Here is an 18,256-nt window from a genome sequence, read left to right as displayed (position 1 = left end):
CACACATGGGGTGGGCCAGGCTGCACACCTAGATGTGCATACAGACAGAAGTGTAAACAAATGTCAGAAATAACAAAAGCAGTTGGTTCCCTCAACTCCTCCTGATATCACCCCTAGAAGTCATCCTTTAACAAGGACCCCATCATCCTAGCTGTGGATGGACATCAAGAACAGAAAAAGCTCCCCACCTGCACAGAGGCCAGGCTGCCTCTGGCTCACTCTCTTATGTGACATGAACACCAACCTAAAAATGACAAATTAGAGAACCCATGTGCTGTCTCTCTGCAAGAACAGCAAGGGAACAAGGCACCAGTTTTGCCTTTACTGTCTAAGCTGCAGCACAAGCAAAATCCATCAGGGCATCAGTGACTTACTAACTGACCCCAGGAAAGGGGCTGTTTCCCTTTCTTCACCAAGATCTTGGCAGGAGGCTGCTCTGTCAAGGTGGTAATATCAGCTCACAAATAGATCTGCAAAGAGTGACTGCAGAGAGCAGAAACAGATGGTCCCAGCTCTTTTTCTGTGCCAGAAACAGGCTGGTGCTGGCAGGTTCCGCTGAAGCCAGGAGGAGTAGGTGGTGGTTCATCAGGGGCCTGCTGATAAGGAGGAAAAGATCCACTTTTCAGCACATCAGAAGCAAGCCAGGAGCTCTGTGCCAGGGAGGGATGGCCAGATGGTTGGGCAACACATGACCATCCAGAAAGCAAGCACAGCCAGAACAAGCTGAAGAGCACAGGGCAGGGGAGCAGAAAGAGGAACACAAGGGGGATATGGGAGGACCCGGTCAGATTTGTGTACTCACAGGGAGCTCCCAGATACACTTTCCCAATAGGACTGTGCCTCATTAGTAGCAACCATAACCATCAGAGATGCAACACACCATGAGGGAGAAAGGGAGAGCCTTGAAACCAACTGAGTAAGAACCAGTGGACAAACCAGGCTGCTGAGGCTTTAACCACAGCCTGGGAAGACATTAGATCAGCCTGAAGGCACGTTACACAAGGTAGGGGTAGTGTTCAGAGGAGATTTAATTTTCTGTCAGCAACACAAAGAAGCAATAATCACGATTACGAATGTTTGCTCGCATAAGGCTCAGAACTCCAAGGGGGGGGACACACAACAGCAACAGCTTCACTCCTCCCCAAAATACTACAGAGTGACATTAGTTCACAAGCCATATGAGATCCCAGCCAACTGAGCTGTTATCCCACAGCACATTGCACTGGCACCAGACTTCACCTAGATCAAACTGATCAGTTACACGGAGTTGATTTAGATGTGCTAAAGATGCAGCTCTAAGTGCCTGAAGGCCAGGCTGCTGTCAGTCAAACAAGAGCCAAGGCAGCTAATGCTGCCACCACCCTCCTGGGGGCACTGGCTTACCATATTATAAGGGGCACTTCAAAAAGGTGAAGAGATGATTATCCCTGATTGAGCTGCCCGTCCCATCTTTATTAAACCCCAAGAGCTGCGGGTCAAGGCAAGCCATGAGCAGCAAAAGACACAGACTACGCACTACAGCTTTGGTGACTTCATGTAAGTTTGTTTGTTCATGTGCTTCATTGGATTTTTGTGACAGCTTCATGGATGGACTTGGCCACGTAGTCCAGGTTCTTCGTAGTCAGGCCACACATGTTGATGCGTCCACTGGCCATCAGGTAGATGTGTTTTTCCTTGATCATGTACTCCACCTGCTTAGCTGGGGAAACAATTGGACATCAGGTCAGAGCAGTGATCCCACAGCTCAGAAAAGCCCAAAGAACCAGTCAGGGCTGCTTGGATCTTTCATAACAAGCAGAAAACTTGGAGCACTGGCCACCAAAATGCTGTCTGATGCTTCATCCCTGCCTACCCAGAGAGGCAGTGATGCCAGGACTCCAGTGTGGTCCCTGAGAGATTCCTGCCTGGACTGCTTCAGCCCAATTCACCACCACCAAAACTGTCCTCACCCAGTCCTCCCTTCACGAGGCCACTTGGTACTTACGGTTCAACCCTGTGAAGCTAAACATGCCAATCTGCTCTGTGATGTGGTTCCAGGTGCCTGGGGTCCCAAGGGCCTCCAGTCGAGACCGGAGCTCTGAGCGCATCAGCAAGACACGATCTGCCATCGTCTTCACATTGTCCTTCCTGCAGCAGGCAGGAAGCAGAGAGTGAGGACAGGCACCTATCCAGTTGGGAGCCATTTGACCAAGCCTGGCACTCGGGGAGACAGCTTCCCCTGCTTTCCCTCTCCCACTGTCCCTAGCAACACTTACCACTCAGCAAAGAGCTGTGGGGAAGAAAGCGTAGTTGCCACAATGCGTGCTCCCTGGGAGGGAGGGTTGGACCAAGTGGTGCGCACAATCTTCTCCATCTGTGAAAGCACACGCTGCACATTGTCTGTGTCCTTCCCCACCACAGTCAGGTTCCCCACACGTTCATCTGTGGACAAGACAAGAGATGTGAGCCACTGGTCCCACACGTCATGACAAAGCAGAGCTCTGCCCACCCCCAGCATGCCAGCCCCATCTGTCTGGGTATGATGCTACTGGGCCAGCTTACTGCCAGACACTCACTGTAGAGCCCAAAGTTCTTGGAAAACGACTGTGCACAGAAGAGCTCAAAGCCCTCGGAGACAAAGTATCGCACAGCCCAGGCATCCTTGTCCAGGCTGCCAGAGGCGAACCCTTGGTACGCAGAGTCGAAGAATGGAAACAGGAACCGGCGCTGCAAGGAGGAACAGTGTTAGAGGGAAACCTCTTCCCCACAATCTTCACGCTACCCCCTACTGTCCCCATAGGAGGGAAAAAATGACCATTGAGCTTCTGGATGAATACAAAAGAAAAATGGTCCAGCAACACCAGACTGTGATATTTTCTTTCTACTGGGGTAAAAGAATAGGAAGACTAAAAGACAAAATGCAGGAAAAAAATGCATTTGAGGACACAGGCACAAGAGATGCACCACCTTATATCCTATTATCCAGCACCTGTGAAAAGCAGGTGCCCATGGGTAATCTTTCCAGCATGAGAACCCTCACTGCAGCTCATACCACAGAGTTGAAAGTAAGAACTTGGAAGCATAAGCAGAACTGGGATACTTCTCTGAACACAGGCAACCAGCATCCTATTAGCCTTTTCCTTCAACACCTGACCTGCAGGACTCTTCCAGCTCCTGCCACAACTCATGCCATTCTGTACAGCTCATTTTGGATGCAAGCGGTCTGGCTGGCTCAAGAGCTATCTGTCCCCCCCAGCACTACTTTAGCCCCAGCAGCAGCCCATACCTTCATAACAGCAGCAATCTGCTTCCACTGGTCAGGAGTAGGGTCTGTGCCCGTTGGATTGTGCGCACAGGCATGGAGAATGAAAATGGAGAACTCTGGGGCTTTCTGAGGAGAGAGTGAAGTAGATCTTGGTCATACACAGAGATGAGACTGGGCACCCACAGCAAAGGGAGATGCCCTGAGCTGCTCTGGCCACTGACAGTCTCTGCAGAGATCCACTTCCAGGCACAGCATGCAAGAGCCCAGCCAGCTCCTGACAGCACAGGACCAAGCTCAGCCCATCCCACACCAGTTTTACCCACCTCCATATCATCCAACAGCCCCTGGAGATCCAGACCCCTCTTGGCAGCATCCCAGTAGTGGTAGGTTCTAATGTCTTTAAAGCCAGCATCCACAAACACAGAGTTGTGGTTCTCTGAGGAAAGAAACCACTTCTCAGAAAAGCAGGCCCCACCTCCAGCAAGCCACCTCATCCAGCCCCAGCATCTCATTTTACCCACAAGCAGACCTCTCTCACTGCCTGCAAGGAACTCAGCCATGGTCCCGTCACCAACCGACCCACAGGGCTCCCTGCAAGGAGGCAGCAGCACTACCAACAGCACTCACCCCAGGACGGAGTGGAGATGTAGACCGGGGTCGCTGTGTTGTTGTTTCCATTGTACCACCGCCTGAGAAACTCTGCGCCGATACGCAGAGCACCCGTCCCGCCCAAGGACTGAACACCTCCAATCTGCAACAGAGAGAGGTGCCAGCAGGGTCAACCTCACTGTCAGTGTGCAGAGAACAGAGAGAGCAAGAGAAGGATGCCAGACGTGCTCCCTGGGGTCACCCCAGCAAGGACAACATTCCCTTCCAGTGGTCTTCAGCCTCCTCCAAAGCACAGGTCCATCCTGACACTTTCTACAGTTATAAATAGACTTCAGTTATTCCTGTTACTTTTTGGCACAGAGCAGATTCCCAGCTAGTAGCTTATTTCAGGAAAGGTCGTCTGTTGTCCAACTTCAGTTTCCCGTGGGGCAGCTGTTAAAGGATGAAGGAAACAAAACAAATTCCAGTCTCAGCACACGTTCAGTCTTTCCCCAAAATTACAAACAGCTTCAAGTACATGGGTTCATCAGGTAACCTACAACCAGTAAAAAACACATCAGAGAAATCCCCAAATCCTGCCAAAATGCCTTTAGTCTGCACATTTGGGCTCATTGTGCTGTAAAGACAACCCCAGGATCTCGGTGGCTCTCTCAGGAAGGATCGGTCTCACCCCCTGCCCACCACCTACCCGGTTCTCCTTGATGGCGGGGCTGTCGTCACCCAGGGCGATGCGGGAGGCATTGGCCCGGAACTCGGGCAGACCCAGGATGGGCAGGTACTCGTGGTTCAGGCTGTTGTCGTTGGCGATCATCTGCTCCACCTTTTTCACCACGGGCAGGACCCATGGCTGCCCCTCGTCCGTGCGGTAGGCTGCCGGGAAAGGGAGCGCCGTGCTGGGCCCGCGACACGGACACACGCGGCCGGCGGACACGGGCCGCCCCCACGACCTTGACGCCTGCAGCTGACCCGCTGCCCGCCCAGCCCCCGAACGGGCGCTCGTCGCGACCCGGTGACCTCTCGGACCCGGGGCCCGCCACTGCCGCTCCAGCAGGTGCCGGGACCGCCGCAAGGGCAACGGCCGGGAAGGGGCCCCGCCGGGCCCGGGGAGCCCGCGGACTCACCGCCAACGCCTAGGTTGACCTTTCGCGAGTCCCCGTCCTCCCGGAAGTCCGCCGTGAGCTTGAAGACGGCCACCGGCGGGGCGCGGGGGACGGCGGTGAAGATGGAGGCGGCCATGGCGGCGCGACCCACGCTGGTCCCCTCCGGCTCGTTACGGGTGGCGCACGGCGCCTGGAGGAGACGCTCACCTTCACCGGCGGAGCCGCCGCACGCCGCAGCCAATCAGTGAGCCGCCGGCGGCCCCACCCGCAACCGCCAGCCAGTGGCGGCCCTGCGGCCCCTCGGGCGGAGCGCGGGCAGCCAATTGCGGCGGGGACGCCGGACGGCCGCGGTGGCCGCGTCAGGTGACGTCAGCGGCGCGGGGACGCAGGCGCTGCCTATTGGCGGCTGGCGACACCCCTGTACTCGGCTCCACCCTCTCCGCTGCGCCGCGGGGGATCGGCGAGCGCCCGGCGTGCGGCCGGGGCTGGGTCCCTGCCCGCGGGTGGCGCCGTACCCGGGGCCGCAGCGTGCAGAGGCGGTGCGGCGTCCGGTGTGTGTGGGTTCCGGAGCTGCGGCGACGTGGTGCGGGGTCCCAGGGTGCGATGCCCGTGGTACGGCGTGCCGCGGCGGATACCGTGCCCGAGGCAGCGCTGCTCTGCGGCAGTGCTCGGGGGTGCAGTGCTCGAGGCCCGTCACGGGCCGCAGAAGGGCCCCTGGGGTGCAGCACACATGTGGGTGCAGGTCAGCCCTGCGGTGCACGACAGGCCCCGGAGGGCCGTGCCTGGGGGCGCAGGTCTTGGAGGTGCAGGAAGGTGCCAGGAGGGACGTGCCCGGGTGGGGATTGGTCCCCAAGGCAGTTACGGGGATCCTCCAGAGCGGCTGCCCTGGGTTTTACGACACGGTCCCGGCTCCCACCCGCCTGCGGACCTGCGACCCTCGAGCCCGTGGGTCCCCGGCGGGTGCCTCCCCTCTCACCAGAAGCTATTGGCGGGTCAGCCCCTGCGTTGGCCCGCGGGCAGCGTCCAGGGTCACCAGTTAGCGTGGGAGCGGCGGCTGTGCCGAGCAGTGCCGGCAGGGGGCAGAGCCGGTCCGTGCACCGCGCTGCTGCCGCCGGCCAACCCTGTGCGGCCCCCGCAGGGAGCTGCCCCGCAAGGCGCCACCGGCTCCGGACAGGACGGGACAGGCGGGAGGTGGCCCGGGGCTGCCCGAGCATCCCACCAGCGGGTGCCCCCACGGGTCTCCGGGGAAGGGGTCGCTGCGTGACCGGCTCCGTTAGGAACCGCCGCTTGCCTCGGGCGGCTTTTGAAGTTTGTGGGAATCCGCCCTCGATCCTGCAGCATCTGGGAAAGGCTTCCAGGGAAACGGGAAGGTCGTCGCGAGTAACAGCCCCGGCAGCGCGACAGCCGCCCCCCCCCACCCTCCCCCCCCCCCCCCCCCGCCCCTCGTGACATAAACCACAGGCCATGCTGTCCCCAAAAGCTTTTGCAGACAAACTGTGTCATACACTCCCTTTGTTAACCCAGCCAAGATCCCTCTGAAAACCAGTCTGGCTCCTCGCCCCTCTCCCAGCCGAAAGTGGCTCCACAGCCCGGCTGCCTGAGAGGGAGCCCGGAGGCACAGCCTTCCCTTCCCCAGCTCCGGGCAGCACCTGGAAGAACTGCCCAGTGCACTTTCTGCTTAGCATGACAGCAGGGAAGAGGCAGAGCTGCCCGGCGGCACAGCAGCATGCCGATGCTTTTGCCTTCCAAGAAAACAGTGTAATGGGAAAGGCAGAGGAGCAAGACTGTAGTGCTAGGCCAAAGCCCTGGTGAGGTTCTTAGCCCAACTCAGGTAAAACCTCTATCAGACCTTGACAAAAGGCTGCATGGAAACCCAGAAAGGGTTCTTGTCTGCTTGCTGCAATAGCTGTGGACCCCTGCAAACACCTTACCTTGTCAAGCTGCTGTGAGGGCATCTCTGAACCCTACCCTTAACTTTAACTCAACCCTTAACTCTAACCCTAACCTTAACCCTAACCCCAACTGTACAAAGAGTGCTTGGGTTTCTTGAGGGCTGTGGATAATGCTAAGTGAGAAATGCTGCAGGGCTGAGCAGGGAAGCAGTTGATGAGACCATGGACATCAGAGGTAAATGGGGGTAGCCCACCACAGGGTGAGTCACTTTTTCTGCTCACAAGAAGTAAAGCACTGCAGTAATGAGATGCTGCAATGGGAAAATCTAACCAATGCTGCTTAGTGTATCCTGTTTCTGGAGCAGACAGAAGTTCTGGGGAGTCCCCAGACTGGCCGGTTCTCACTGCACTTACTGGGTTCTAATCCTACCGCTCTCCAAAGTGCACTGGGATATTTGGGGATATGGCCAAGCTTTTTCCCAGTGCAGAGCAGGGAAATCACAAAGGCGCAGGGGTGCTGCCTGCCAAGCTGGCTGCACCAAGGTGCTGCTTGGGACTGCCAGAGCAGGCTGAGCAGTGCTGGCTGCAGGATAAAATGCAGCTTCCCCATATCAGTACTGCCTTCCTCATGGGCTCCTGAGCAGCACGAGCTCTGTGCTGCCAAGCCGGTGCAGAGCATCTATGCCACTGCCTGTGCCTATGAGGCCATGGTTGCTGACCCAGCAGGAGTTACCTGCTGGTGTGCCTGGCTGCCCCCAGCCTGGCTGGTGTCCCCTGCCCTTGGCGGAACAGTGGGGCTCCACTGGGAACAGTTGCAGGAACAAGACAGACAGGCAAGAAGCAGGAGGCCGCCGGGCCCCCGAGCCGGGTGGCTGTGCGTTAGCAAGATCCCTCTGGCCCTGAGCTTTCATCTGCACAGCCTACACAAAGGGTGCCACCAAAATGTATGTAAAAGCAGAAGAAACATGGGAGCCAGCCCTGAGGCATCCCTCCCTTCATCTCCTGGCTCTGACTGACAGCCAGCAATGACCTGCCACTCAGCAAAAAGGCTTGCACACCTTACCTGGAGCAAAGAGCCCTCCTGGGCATGCACTGCCACGCCACACACACGCATGGCCCCCCGCACGCAGCCCCTCCTGGAAGCCAGGGGCAGGGGTGCTTGGCAGCCAGCTCAGGCTGCCGCAGGGATGCGGGGACCACTGAGGACCAGGTGCTGTCCTCCCCCCCATTGAGCCTCACCGGGGTTTGGGAAAAACCTTTCTGGGAGGGTGCAGGTGTGCTCCACTCACCCCATTCCTTTCTCTCACCCTCACAAGATCCACTCTTGTACCTCTCTGGCTTCTGCTTCATCTTCTTCCTTGACAAAAAGCCCTGCCCAGCGCTGGGGCACCCTCAATCCCAGCATCACTGTAGGGGTTTAGGCTGCCTTGCCTGAAGCGCTGCCCATCTGCCCATCTGAGGCAGCATGCAGGCAGGGAGCAGACCTGCAGCTGTTTCCAGCGGGTACTGTTTTCCCAGCCACCTTCAGAATACAGATGTTTTCTCAGTGCAGGATCCAGACAGAGGAGGGTAAAATGTTTTCATTCCAAGCTCCCGGGGTCAGGTCATGGTTTGTCTAAATGGCTTTTGTAGCTGTAATTATCAGATTAGCTGATCTCTGGCAGTGCATTTAGGGGCAGCTACATTAACTGTGGATCCTGACACACCCCCCCCCCCCCCCGGCTGCCACCCTGCCCAGCTGGGGCAATAGGTTTGCAATGAAGTGATGGGGATCACGGATGCCAGGAGAGCCAAGTGAAAGGCATGTGGTTGGTTTTTAGCTGGTATCCAGCTGGACCCTAGCCCGGGAGCAGCTGGCATGTTTGGGCAAGACAGCAGCAAGCCTCCTTGACCTCCTCAGTGCACGATGCCAAGCTGGGCTCGATCCTCTCCTCTGACTCCAACCTGCAATAAATCACAGCTGCAGAGCCCCATCCCAGCCTGCCGCTGTGGCTGATGCTCTTCCTGCAGACCCAGCACCTGAGGTGCCTCCCCTTGCTTCTTGCAGGCAGCAAGCCCAGCAGGTCCCGGGGTGGGAGGTCCAGGACCCCACAGTGCAGCTGAGATAGGGAAGCCCAGGGCCAGTGCCTCGCCACAGGGTTCTGCAAAGGGTGGGCAGTTCCCAGCAGCCGGGGAGGCACAGGAATAGGAGCATGAGATACCAGGCGAGACAGGGAGCGTGACGGGAAGATGAGAGAGCAGGGCGAGGGGCAGATAAAGAGGGATCAGGAGTTTCCGGCCCCCACCAGCCCCTCGCCGGGTTCGTCTGTCAGCGCCTGCAAGTGCTGAAGGCACCGAGCCCTGGTGGCAGCCGGGGCCGCAGGTCTTGCCGAGGGGCACCGTCAGGGGTTGCAAAGGGGCCCCGCTGCTGTGTTCCTGCTGCACCGGGACACCGGCAGCAGCTCAGCCCTCAGCATGGCTGGTGATGGGCAGTGCCCATGGACCGCCCCATGGGTGTTCCCACGAATTTCACCCACTGGCACCAAACAAAATCAGTCCCTGCTCCGCTGAGCTGCAGGTAAACATAGGGGTGTTCGGTAGCCACTTGCTTTTGCACTGTGCCCATGGTGGTTGCCTGTCCCATCAGCCCACCTCCTCTCTCAGCTTCTATAGGTGGGAGCAACAGGGACTTCCCTTGACCAAGGCAGAAGCCCTGAAGAAATAATTCAAAATCAGAAAATACTTTATAGTTTCTCCATGAAACAAATAATCTAAAATGTGGTTCCACTGTATTTCAGTTTCTGGAGTTTTATAATGCCGACGCATAACACCCCACTGAATGAAGACTTCCAGAGTGGAGTATTTACATCTTCTCTTTCAAAGAACATTTCAACCTCTTTAAATGCTTCAGAAAATTTCAACAGCAAAATTGTGCCTTTAAACATTATGTTCCTGCAGGAGGTTTTGACTTCAGTACAATATAGTTTAAAAAAAAGTAAAAATCACTCGGAGCTATATTCCTGGTATTTTTCCTAATTGCCACCATGACAGAGCTTGGTTAGCTCCAAATCCATCTTCTTTGCCTACAGCTGAAAACCAGAGAGCAGCTCGGAGCACTGAGGACAAAGCCTGTGCATCCCAAAAAGGAGCATATCCGCCAACCCAGTCAGGCTCAAACTTCTCCTGCCACTGCTGCTGCCTGGGCACAGCCAGAGGTTCACCATTTCTCCATTGAAACCCATTTTGCACATCAGTCCTCATGTCCCTCCAGTCCCAGGGCAGTCCATGTACCACTCAGGACCTACTCCATGGCCATGCTGACCTCCTCTGCATCCTCAGGCATCCAGGAGGAGCACAGGCACCCAGAGGAGTGCTGGCCTTGTCTGGGGCAAGGGATGGGCTGATCATGGTGCTTGCCATGGATTGAGCCACTGACTGGTAAAAAGGTGTTTCAGAGACCTGCTTTCCCTTAATTTTTCCTTTTGCCTCAGCAAATGCTGGCAGATGCCAGGAGACCAGCCCATGAACCATGACCTGCCCAGGCACTGACACCAGGTACCCTGGTGCATTAAAGATGGTCTGCCAAGGGTGCAGAGGGTCAATGGATGGAAGACTGGACTGTAGGTCGCCAAGCATCCCCAGCCCCAGGCGGCTGGACAGACACTGCTATGTCAAGGCACGGACTTCTACACAGCCACAGAAGCTGGTTTTGGGAGGTCTGATGTGGGGAAATAGCTGCAGCTCCTGGAGAGAGCAAACCCCGTGCCCAAGCCTTTCATCCCTCACCAGTGAGCCTGGTTCATGCCTCAGGACAGAGACACCCGACGTGTCCCAGTCAGAAGGAGGCATCTGCAGTACAGCCAGTCCCAGCTGGACCTCTCTGGGCAGGGTGTGTGCCCAGCACAGCCAGGATGGGGCCAGGAAAGAGGACTCCCGCTCCCTTGCAGGGAGCCCGGTGCTGCGGGTAGCTTCTGGACTTTGCTGTAGGAACAGATTTACTGAAAACAATTTATTTAATATAAAATATAATTTCTTACAGTGTTTTGGCTGGCGTCAGCCAAGTGCTTACTCACCCGGGAATTCAAACAAAGGCAGGGCTGGCGCCCAGCCAGGGGGTCGGGTGCTGGGTGGTCCTGTCCATCCCGGCCTCAAACCCGCCTCTGGGTCACTTGCGGGCTTGTGGCATGATGTCTCATTTATTTATTGGAAATGTTTGAGCAGGAAATGCTAATGGTTTGGGTTTGTGAAGACAGCTGGATGGGTCCGGATGGGGCTGCTGGAAAAGGGGAAGCTGCACTGGGATGGAGCAGCCTGGCAGAGAAGGAGGAACTGGTGCCGCTGGTGCTGCCACTGGGGATCTGTCCCCTCTGTGTTTAGGGTGGAGGACCCAATGGGAGGTGGGAGCAGAAAGGGTCCCACCAGCTCTGCTGCCTCCTCCTTCACTGCTGCTTCCAGTCACCACTGCAAAACACATGACCATGCTGCAAGCATGGGGCTGCTCCCGACATGCTGCTGTCCTGTTGCCTGCACCGCTGTGGTGCATGGGAATGGTGCTGCTGAGGTGGTGCAGGGGGAACAGCAAGCACAGGACATGGCATGTCCCATCCCTGGCCCTCAGGCCCTGGCCTGGCCTGTGCCCATTATTGTGGAAGAGATGTGAGAGTGCTGCCTCCCCCTGCAAGGGGGTCGAGAGGTTCCTATGCAGCCGTCTCTGGACCGGGCTGTTCCTGCATTTGCTGATAACAGCGGGGGTAAAGCCTGACCCAGGAAAGCAGGCAAGATCCGCAGAGATAAACTCCCCGCAGCAAGACAAAGGCACTGACCTCCGCACAGCCCGAGCCACCGCATTCCCACAAGCACAGCAACAATTGCCTGGGGGCAGCAGGGAGACCTGCACCAAACCCCACCGGCCAGCTGCTGGGAAGGGCCTGCGTGGCAGTCAGTGACATCTCTGTTTGGGATCACTGCACAGAAACCACAGCTTGGGGTTTTTAAGGGCATCTACTGCAGATTTCCATTTCCCAAGCAGTGACAGCAGCAAGAGCTTGCTGTGATTGCTCTCCCATCCAGTGGTGCAGTGGCCTTGGTGCTGCCTGTATTGCACAGCCAGAGGAATGCTGCACAAGCACCCCCTTGTATTCCCAGCCTTACACTTTTATACCCACACTTGCAGCACAAACAAACATTAGGTTTCAGCTCTAAATGCAACTGAGGACCCTGGGAGGCTGAAGCCCACCTGGCAGCTCTGTGGATCCCTGTGCCAGTTCTGCCCTGAGATAGCACCAGCTGAAAAAGGCAGAGGTGCTTAATGGGATTTGCAGAAACACCCAGCTCGGTTACACACCATATGCCTGTTGTCTCAGGCGTGTTTTTAAAATCTTTATCTCTGCATCATTAAACACTGATCTACATTTGAAAAGAATCCCTTCAGTTCCCTACCTCTGAAATGAGGATAACTATCCTTCACCTCATAGCGGGGTTACCAGGATAAACAGATTAAAGACTGCGAGATATTGTGGCAAAGAAGGTTAAACAAGCCCCTGTGACAGACAGCCCGGGGGCAGGGACCAGCATCAGAGCAATGCACAGCATAAGCCACCGACCCACGTCTGCACCATGCTAATAACCCCAAATTCCCAGCACCGGCTTTGCCACCGTCTGCCTTTCCAGGACAGTCCCCAGCCAGCCAGAAGCCTGCTGAGGAGCCAGGCCCCCAGCCAGGGATGTGCACTCATGCCCTGAACCTGGGAGTGGGGAGCACAGTGGTGCAGGAGAAAGGAGACACGGGAAGAGCCCATCAGGAATGTGGGGCTTTGGGAGAACATCAGTGTGTGCACTGGGTGCAATGGGGCAGCTGCTGCTGCTCACAGTCCTGCCTGTCCCTGTCCCACCGGGCACCCCATGCAGGCAAGGCCAGCAAGGAGATGTGCCCTTCTGCAGATAGGGGTGGTGGGGGAGAGGTTGAGCCAGACAATTACTGTCTGGAAAGTCTCACCCATGTCCCTAGTAAAATAATGGCACAAATATTAAGAAAAGGAGATCTATAAACATCTAGAGGATAATGAAACTATGAGCTATAAGCAGGATGGGATTTGTAAATAAAGGACTGCGCCAAAAACAACAAGCCCTCCGTAACTGTTTTGGATAGAAGGACAAGATGAGTGCGGGAAGGGGACCCGGCAGATGTCATGAGAGGAGACCTGAAAGCACCATGTCTGTCCTCCTGCTGGTCCATTAAAGAGCTCCCAGCACCTCTGGGCAGGTTTGAGAGGCTGACCTGCACAAAACTGTGCTCCTGACGGCATAGCTGGCAGCTGGGGACATACCTGAGCCTGGAGCTGGTCACCTGCACCACTCCCCCAGCCTGGCATGCATCACATGCACCAGCACTGGTGCAATCCCTCACACCTTCGCCACCTCTGAGTCACCAGCACATTGCTCTTAACCTGAGCCCCCATCCCAGCTGGGACACATCCCACCAACATCCCTCACAGGGCTGGGACCTGCATGGTGCAGGACCAAGCCAGCTGTACGGTCATGGAGGGGCAGAGTGAGAAATAAAACAGAGCGAAGCCAGGAGCAGGAAAATAATGCTGGCACCTTCCATGCTGTTCCCAGGTTTTGGCAGTGCTTTGTCTTTTATGAACATCAAAATAGCATGTTCTGCAAAACTGTAGGGTTCTCTGGTGCTCTCAAGTATCGGATTTTTGGCCAGACATACAGGAAATGTGCATGCACCTCCTCACAACCAGCCCTTTGAAATGCTACACTATAAAAGTACATGTAAGCACTAGCAGTCATCTGCACTGCACAGGCCAAACCCGTCCAGAATTGTTGTTGCATGGAAGGAAAAGCAGGGGCCTGGCCAAAAGAGTACCTGGTTTTGTACCTGAGCCGTGGGTCTCTGCAGCATTACAGCAGTGCTGGGCTGGAGAACACATGGTCCCTGCGAGCAGCTGGCTGCATGTGGTATGCAGGGTAATGCACACTCACAGCCGAGGATGAAATGCGCCATATATGGTGAAGATATTATTAGTCCATAGCTCTCTTCGTTGGATCTTCCAAATCTTGCTTGAAAATGGGAATCAAAAAAGTTTGATCGTGAGATTCAAGCAGGGGCTCAAACTGCCCACAGGACCAAAAGCAATGTCTTCAGAGCAACAGGGAGCAGTGAGGCTGAAGGTATCAGACCCTTGGGTACCTACAAGGTACTTTACAATATTCCAGTTATGTATTTTTCCTAATCAATGCTGATTGCCCACATATTATCTACATCCTGACTGGTCTCCAGAAGTTGTTCTCAACAGAGATGGTACTAAAAATATGTCAAGAAAGTTCAGTGCTGGACTCTGGGTATCCAGCACAGGCACAGGAGAGCTGGGAGTCAGCACCAAATCACTACTGCCAGCCTCAGCTGCAGCCCAGCATGTGATAGAGGGGATGGTGTTACCCACTCATGGGTTTTAACTGAGCCAAATGCCAAGTTGGATGTGCCAGGGGTTGGTGTGGGGTCCTGGGGGTGAGCAGCTGGAGGTGATCTCAATGCTAGGACCACATGGTGAATGAGGTCCTGGGCGTCGGAGCAGGGAGGACAGCAGACAGGAGCTATGAGGCAGTATCTTACACAGCAGGGGATGGGGTGCCAGGCCTGAGATGCTGTGACTAGGCTGGTGCCCCTTTTTAAATATATGCAGATGAAGGGAGAGTCATAGATGTGATTCCCCCCAACCCCTTGTCCCTGTTTTCACTATCTCCAGTAGCATCCTTACAGCCAGACAGAGGAGGTGTGGGCTGGAAGGGTGTCACACAAGGTGTGTTAAAACCTGAGCACTGTCACAGGGGCTCAGCAAGGCAGTGGTATCTGCATCTTCAGACATTGCAAAAATCTGAGAGATGGAGGCCCGACCAGCGGGCTGTACCGCCAGAGCTCCTGAGGCCAAAATTATCCTGTGAAATGAGAGAGGGTGCACAGAAGAGCCACAGAAAAGATACAAGTGCAGGAGAACGCACCCCACAGTGACAGAATCAAGCTCAACCTGTTTTCTTCTTAAAAAAGCATAAGAAATTTGACTGCTATGCACAAGTACTCTCATATAAGAAAATGCCGTGTGCTAAAGTGTTTTTATTCCAGCCAAAAAAGGCAGAACAAGAATCAATGGCTGGAAATTAAAAGCCAGACAAACCTGCATACAAAATGCAACATACATTTTCTGAGCAATGCTGATTAGCTGGTGGTTTAACCATCAGTGAATAAGTAAGACCGAACCATGAGCTCCCTCGCTCCTCCAAACCAGATGCTTTTGTGCATTACTGAAACCCCAAGTTATCCGGGTCCAGAAAGAGTAACAAGAGGAGGCAGTCAAGGAGATCAGCATAGATGATCTAACTCTGATCCTAAACATCGTGAGTAAAAATACATGATGTTACTAATACACACAGAAAAATTCCCATTGCACAAACTCAGCGTAAACAGTGAACAGTCGACATCTGCGAACCCACAGGCGGAGGGGGACGACGGCTGTTAGTCCTGTTTTAGAAACAGAAAAACACCCGGCCCACGGACGACCCACAGGGGCCTTGCGATAGGAGTGAGACCACGAGAGAGATGAGCTTGCGACACCAGGAGTCTGTCACCAGCCCAATTCATGAACAAGATGGGGTCTGCTCTTGGATCCCAAGATACATCAGGTGGGGAAGAGAAGGTCTCTCTGTGCAGGGCCTGGGGGAACCACACAAAGCGTATGACCGTTCTGGGGAAATTAGGACTACAGGGATGTATAGAAACAGGGCAAAATGGGATAGGGGAAAAAAATACCTTAGGAGTAAATAACAAATAAAAACACACTGATGGATACGATGGAAACCTGGACAACATTCACAGCTGAAACAAAACATACCTGACAAGGACCAGTCCCGAATAGACTGGCCAGAGGCAAAATTATCTTCTCTTTTTTTAGTATCTGTATTCACAGGATCACAAAAAATAAGCCTGGAAGGCCCTTGAAAGGTCACCCAGCCTGTCTGCCTCCCCCCAAACCAGGCAAACACTTCCTGGTGGAGCTTTTGTCTAAACTCTTCCTAAAAGAAGCCTCTAGTGGTGAAGACGGCTCCCAGGAAAAACAAGTTTTAATCTCTTTTACTGCAGTCATTGCAGCGTGAGCCTATGGCTTCTTCTTCTACCCACCCTGAAAACAAGGAATAGCCCATTATCTCGTGCTTTGTAGCAGGGCTTTATGCATTTAAAGACTTTTATCTTATTTCCCTGCAGTCTTTTTGTCTTGATAGTCAGCTACCCTGGTCCTTCAGCCTTCTCCAGTATGTCATGTTTCCTGTATTTCTGATCTCGCTCTTCCCTGGGCTTTCTCCAGCAGCCGCAACTTCAAACACTGGGCCCCAAGTGGGACCCAGCACTCAGGCTAACACTTCCTAAGTGCAGCAGGAGCAGATCAGGTGTCTTACAAACACCTTGTTTGTACATCCTGGTCTGATTTTGCCCTTCTCACTTGGGCTGCTTCTGGCTCCTACTCCCTTCAGGACCCACTGTCCTTCAGCTGCTTTCCCAGAGGGCAATCTTGATCATCCCCCAGCCAGTGTTCGCGACTCATAGAAAAGCCTTATATTTGTTCCTATCAACAGGTTTGTTCCAGATTTCTCCAATTTCTCAATAAAAGCGCTTTTGCAGACCCTACCAGACAGGTGCTGCAGGTAAAAATCACTGATGAAAGCACTGACTAGCCCTAGACCCAGGCCCTGTCTGACGGCTGAGCACTGATAACTGCATTTCAACATAGTTTCCCAGCCAGCTGTGCTCTCATGTAGCCACACATTCACCCAGACCACATTTCTCCATTGCTCACAAGAATTGTTCAACTTGCTCATCAGTGACTTGAATGAAGGGACAGAGTATATGCTCAGCAAGTTTGCTGGTGATACAAAACTGTGAGGAGTGGCTGATACACCCTAATGCTGCGCTGCCATTCAGTGAGACCTGGAGAGGCTGGAGAGATGGGCAGAGAGGAACCTGATGAAGTTCAGCATAGGCGAGTGCAGGGTCCTGCACTTGGGGTGCATGGAATAACCCCATGCACCAGTACAGGTTAGGGGTTGACCTGCTGGAAAGCAGCTCTGCAGAGAAGGACCTGTCCAAGAGCCAGCCAGCAATGTGCCCTTGAGGCCAAGAAGGCCAGGGGTATCCTCGGCTGCATTAGGAAGTGTGTGGCCAGCAGGTCAAGGACGTTATCGTCCTCCTGTACTCTGCCCTGGTGAGGCCACATCTGGAGTACTGTGTCCAGTTCTGGGCTCCTCAGTTGAAGAAACACAAGGAACTACTGGAGGGGGTCCAGGAGAGGGCTACAAATATGATCAGGGGTCTGGAGCATCTCTCTTATGAGGAAAGGGTGAGAGAGATGGGCCTGTTTAGCCTGGAGAGGACTGAGCTATTATCAGCACATACAAATCTTAAGGGTGGGTGTCAAGAGGATGGAGCCAGACTCTTTTCAGTGGTGCCCAGTGACAGGATAACGGGCAGCAGGCACAGACTGAAATGCAGGAAGTTCCATCTGAATATAAGGGAGAACTTCTTTACTTTGAGGGTGTCAGAGCACTGGAACAGGCTGCCCAGAGAGGTTGTGGACTCTCCTCTGGAGATAGTCAAAACCCACCTGGACATGATCCTGTGCAACCTGCTTCAGGTGAACCTGCTTCAGAGGGGAATTTGGATCTCCAGAGATGATATCCAGAGGTCCCTTCCAACCCCAAACATTCTGTGATTCTGTGATTCATGTGGCAATGGGACTAAACTCCCACGAAAGTCAGGTTTTAGCGCCTTATTTTTCCTGTGTCAGTCATCATAGGAATCCTCAAGTAGAAGAAAATTCAGTTGGTTTGGCTCTTAGCTGATGGACAGAGCTGTCACCTCCGTAGAGAGTTCATTATCTCTACTCACATATTGTGTCCCTTAATGATGTATTTGCCTGTCTCCTATCTGTTTATCCCAATGGCCATTTTTTCCTTCAGTTCTGCACCCCTGGACTCGAGTAAAGCTCAGGAACTTGGAAAGTCACAGAGGTTCGTTTGGGAAAAAATAATGAGGGGAGGGGACACAACTGCTCAACAACAACTAAATCCTCGGAACTCACATGTTTATCCAAATTCATCTGAACCTTCTGGGGACAGTGACTTTTTAGGGTAAAATAAAAACAAGTTCAAGTGAGTTTTCCATCTCTGCGACAGTACAGTGATTCCAGCCAATCTGAAATAATTTTCCAAGAAGATTTCCTGCAACCTCACAGTGATTAAAGGAAATAACATTGTGAATAAAGGGACATTCTTCAAAGTCAATGAAGGAGCCACAAACTGTACATTCTCACAGAGAGCCGGAAAGCGCCGGCGTGAGGTGGATTTTGCAGCATGTGGCCCCCCAGAAGGAAGAG

General features: G+C 54.2%; 2 protein-coding genes across 2 annotated transcripts in view; one reads left to right on the top strand and one right to left on the bottom strand.

Moving 5' to 3' along the window:
• Positions 1-18,256, top strand: part of ABCC2 (ATP binding cassette subfamily C member 2) — a 125,729-nt gene that overhangs the window by 40,705 nt on the left and 66,768 nt on the right. The window lies entirely within an intron of this gene.
• Positions 1,432-5,200, bottom strand: GOT1 (glutamic-oxaloacetic transaminase 1). Its single transcript, XM_062610423.1, has 9 exons — positions 4,975-5,200; positions 4,542-4,723; positions 3,872-3,995; positions 3,568-3,680; positions 3,266-3,370; positions 2,556-2,706; positions 2,256-2,421; positions 1,985-2,127; positions 1,432-1,699 (listed from the first exon to the last, which is right to left on the bottom strand). The coding sequence occupies exons 1-9, from the start codon at positions 5,087-5,089 to the stop codon at positions 1,560-1,562; spliced, it is 1,239 nt and encodes a 412-aa protein (XP_062466407.1). The 5' UTR covers positions 5,090-5,200; the 3' UTR covers positions 1,432-1,559.

This window comes from Pezoporus occidentalis, unplaced genomic scaffold (genome assembly GCF_034315485.1).
Source record: "Pezoporus occidentalis ecotype Australia unplaced genomic scaffold, CSIRO_AGI_Poc_V1 ctg147, whole genome shotgun sequence".
In the NCBI taxonomy this organism is placed as follows: Eukaryota; Metazoa; Chordata; class Aves; order Psittaciformes; family Psittacidae; genus Pezoporus; species Pezoporus occidentalis.
This window is presented reverse-complemented; position numbering and strand designations above follow the sequence as displayed.

Coding starts and splice junctions, on each gene's coding strand:
- GOT1 (XM_062610423.1), bottom strand. CDS start 5,089: ATGGCCGCCTCCATCTTCACCGCCGTCCCCCGCGCCCCGCCGGTGGCC. Junction 4,724..4,974: donor GGTCAACCTAGGCGTTGGCG/GTGAGTCCGCGG, acceptor CTTTCCCGGCAG/CCTACCGCACGGACGAGGGG. Junction 1,700..1,984: donor TAGCTTCACAGGGTTGAACC/GTAAGTACCAAG, acceptor TTGTTTCCCCAG/CTAAGCAGGTGGAGTACATG.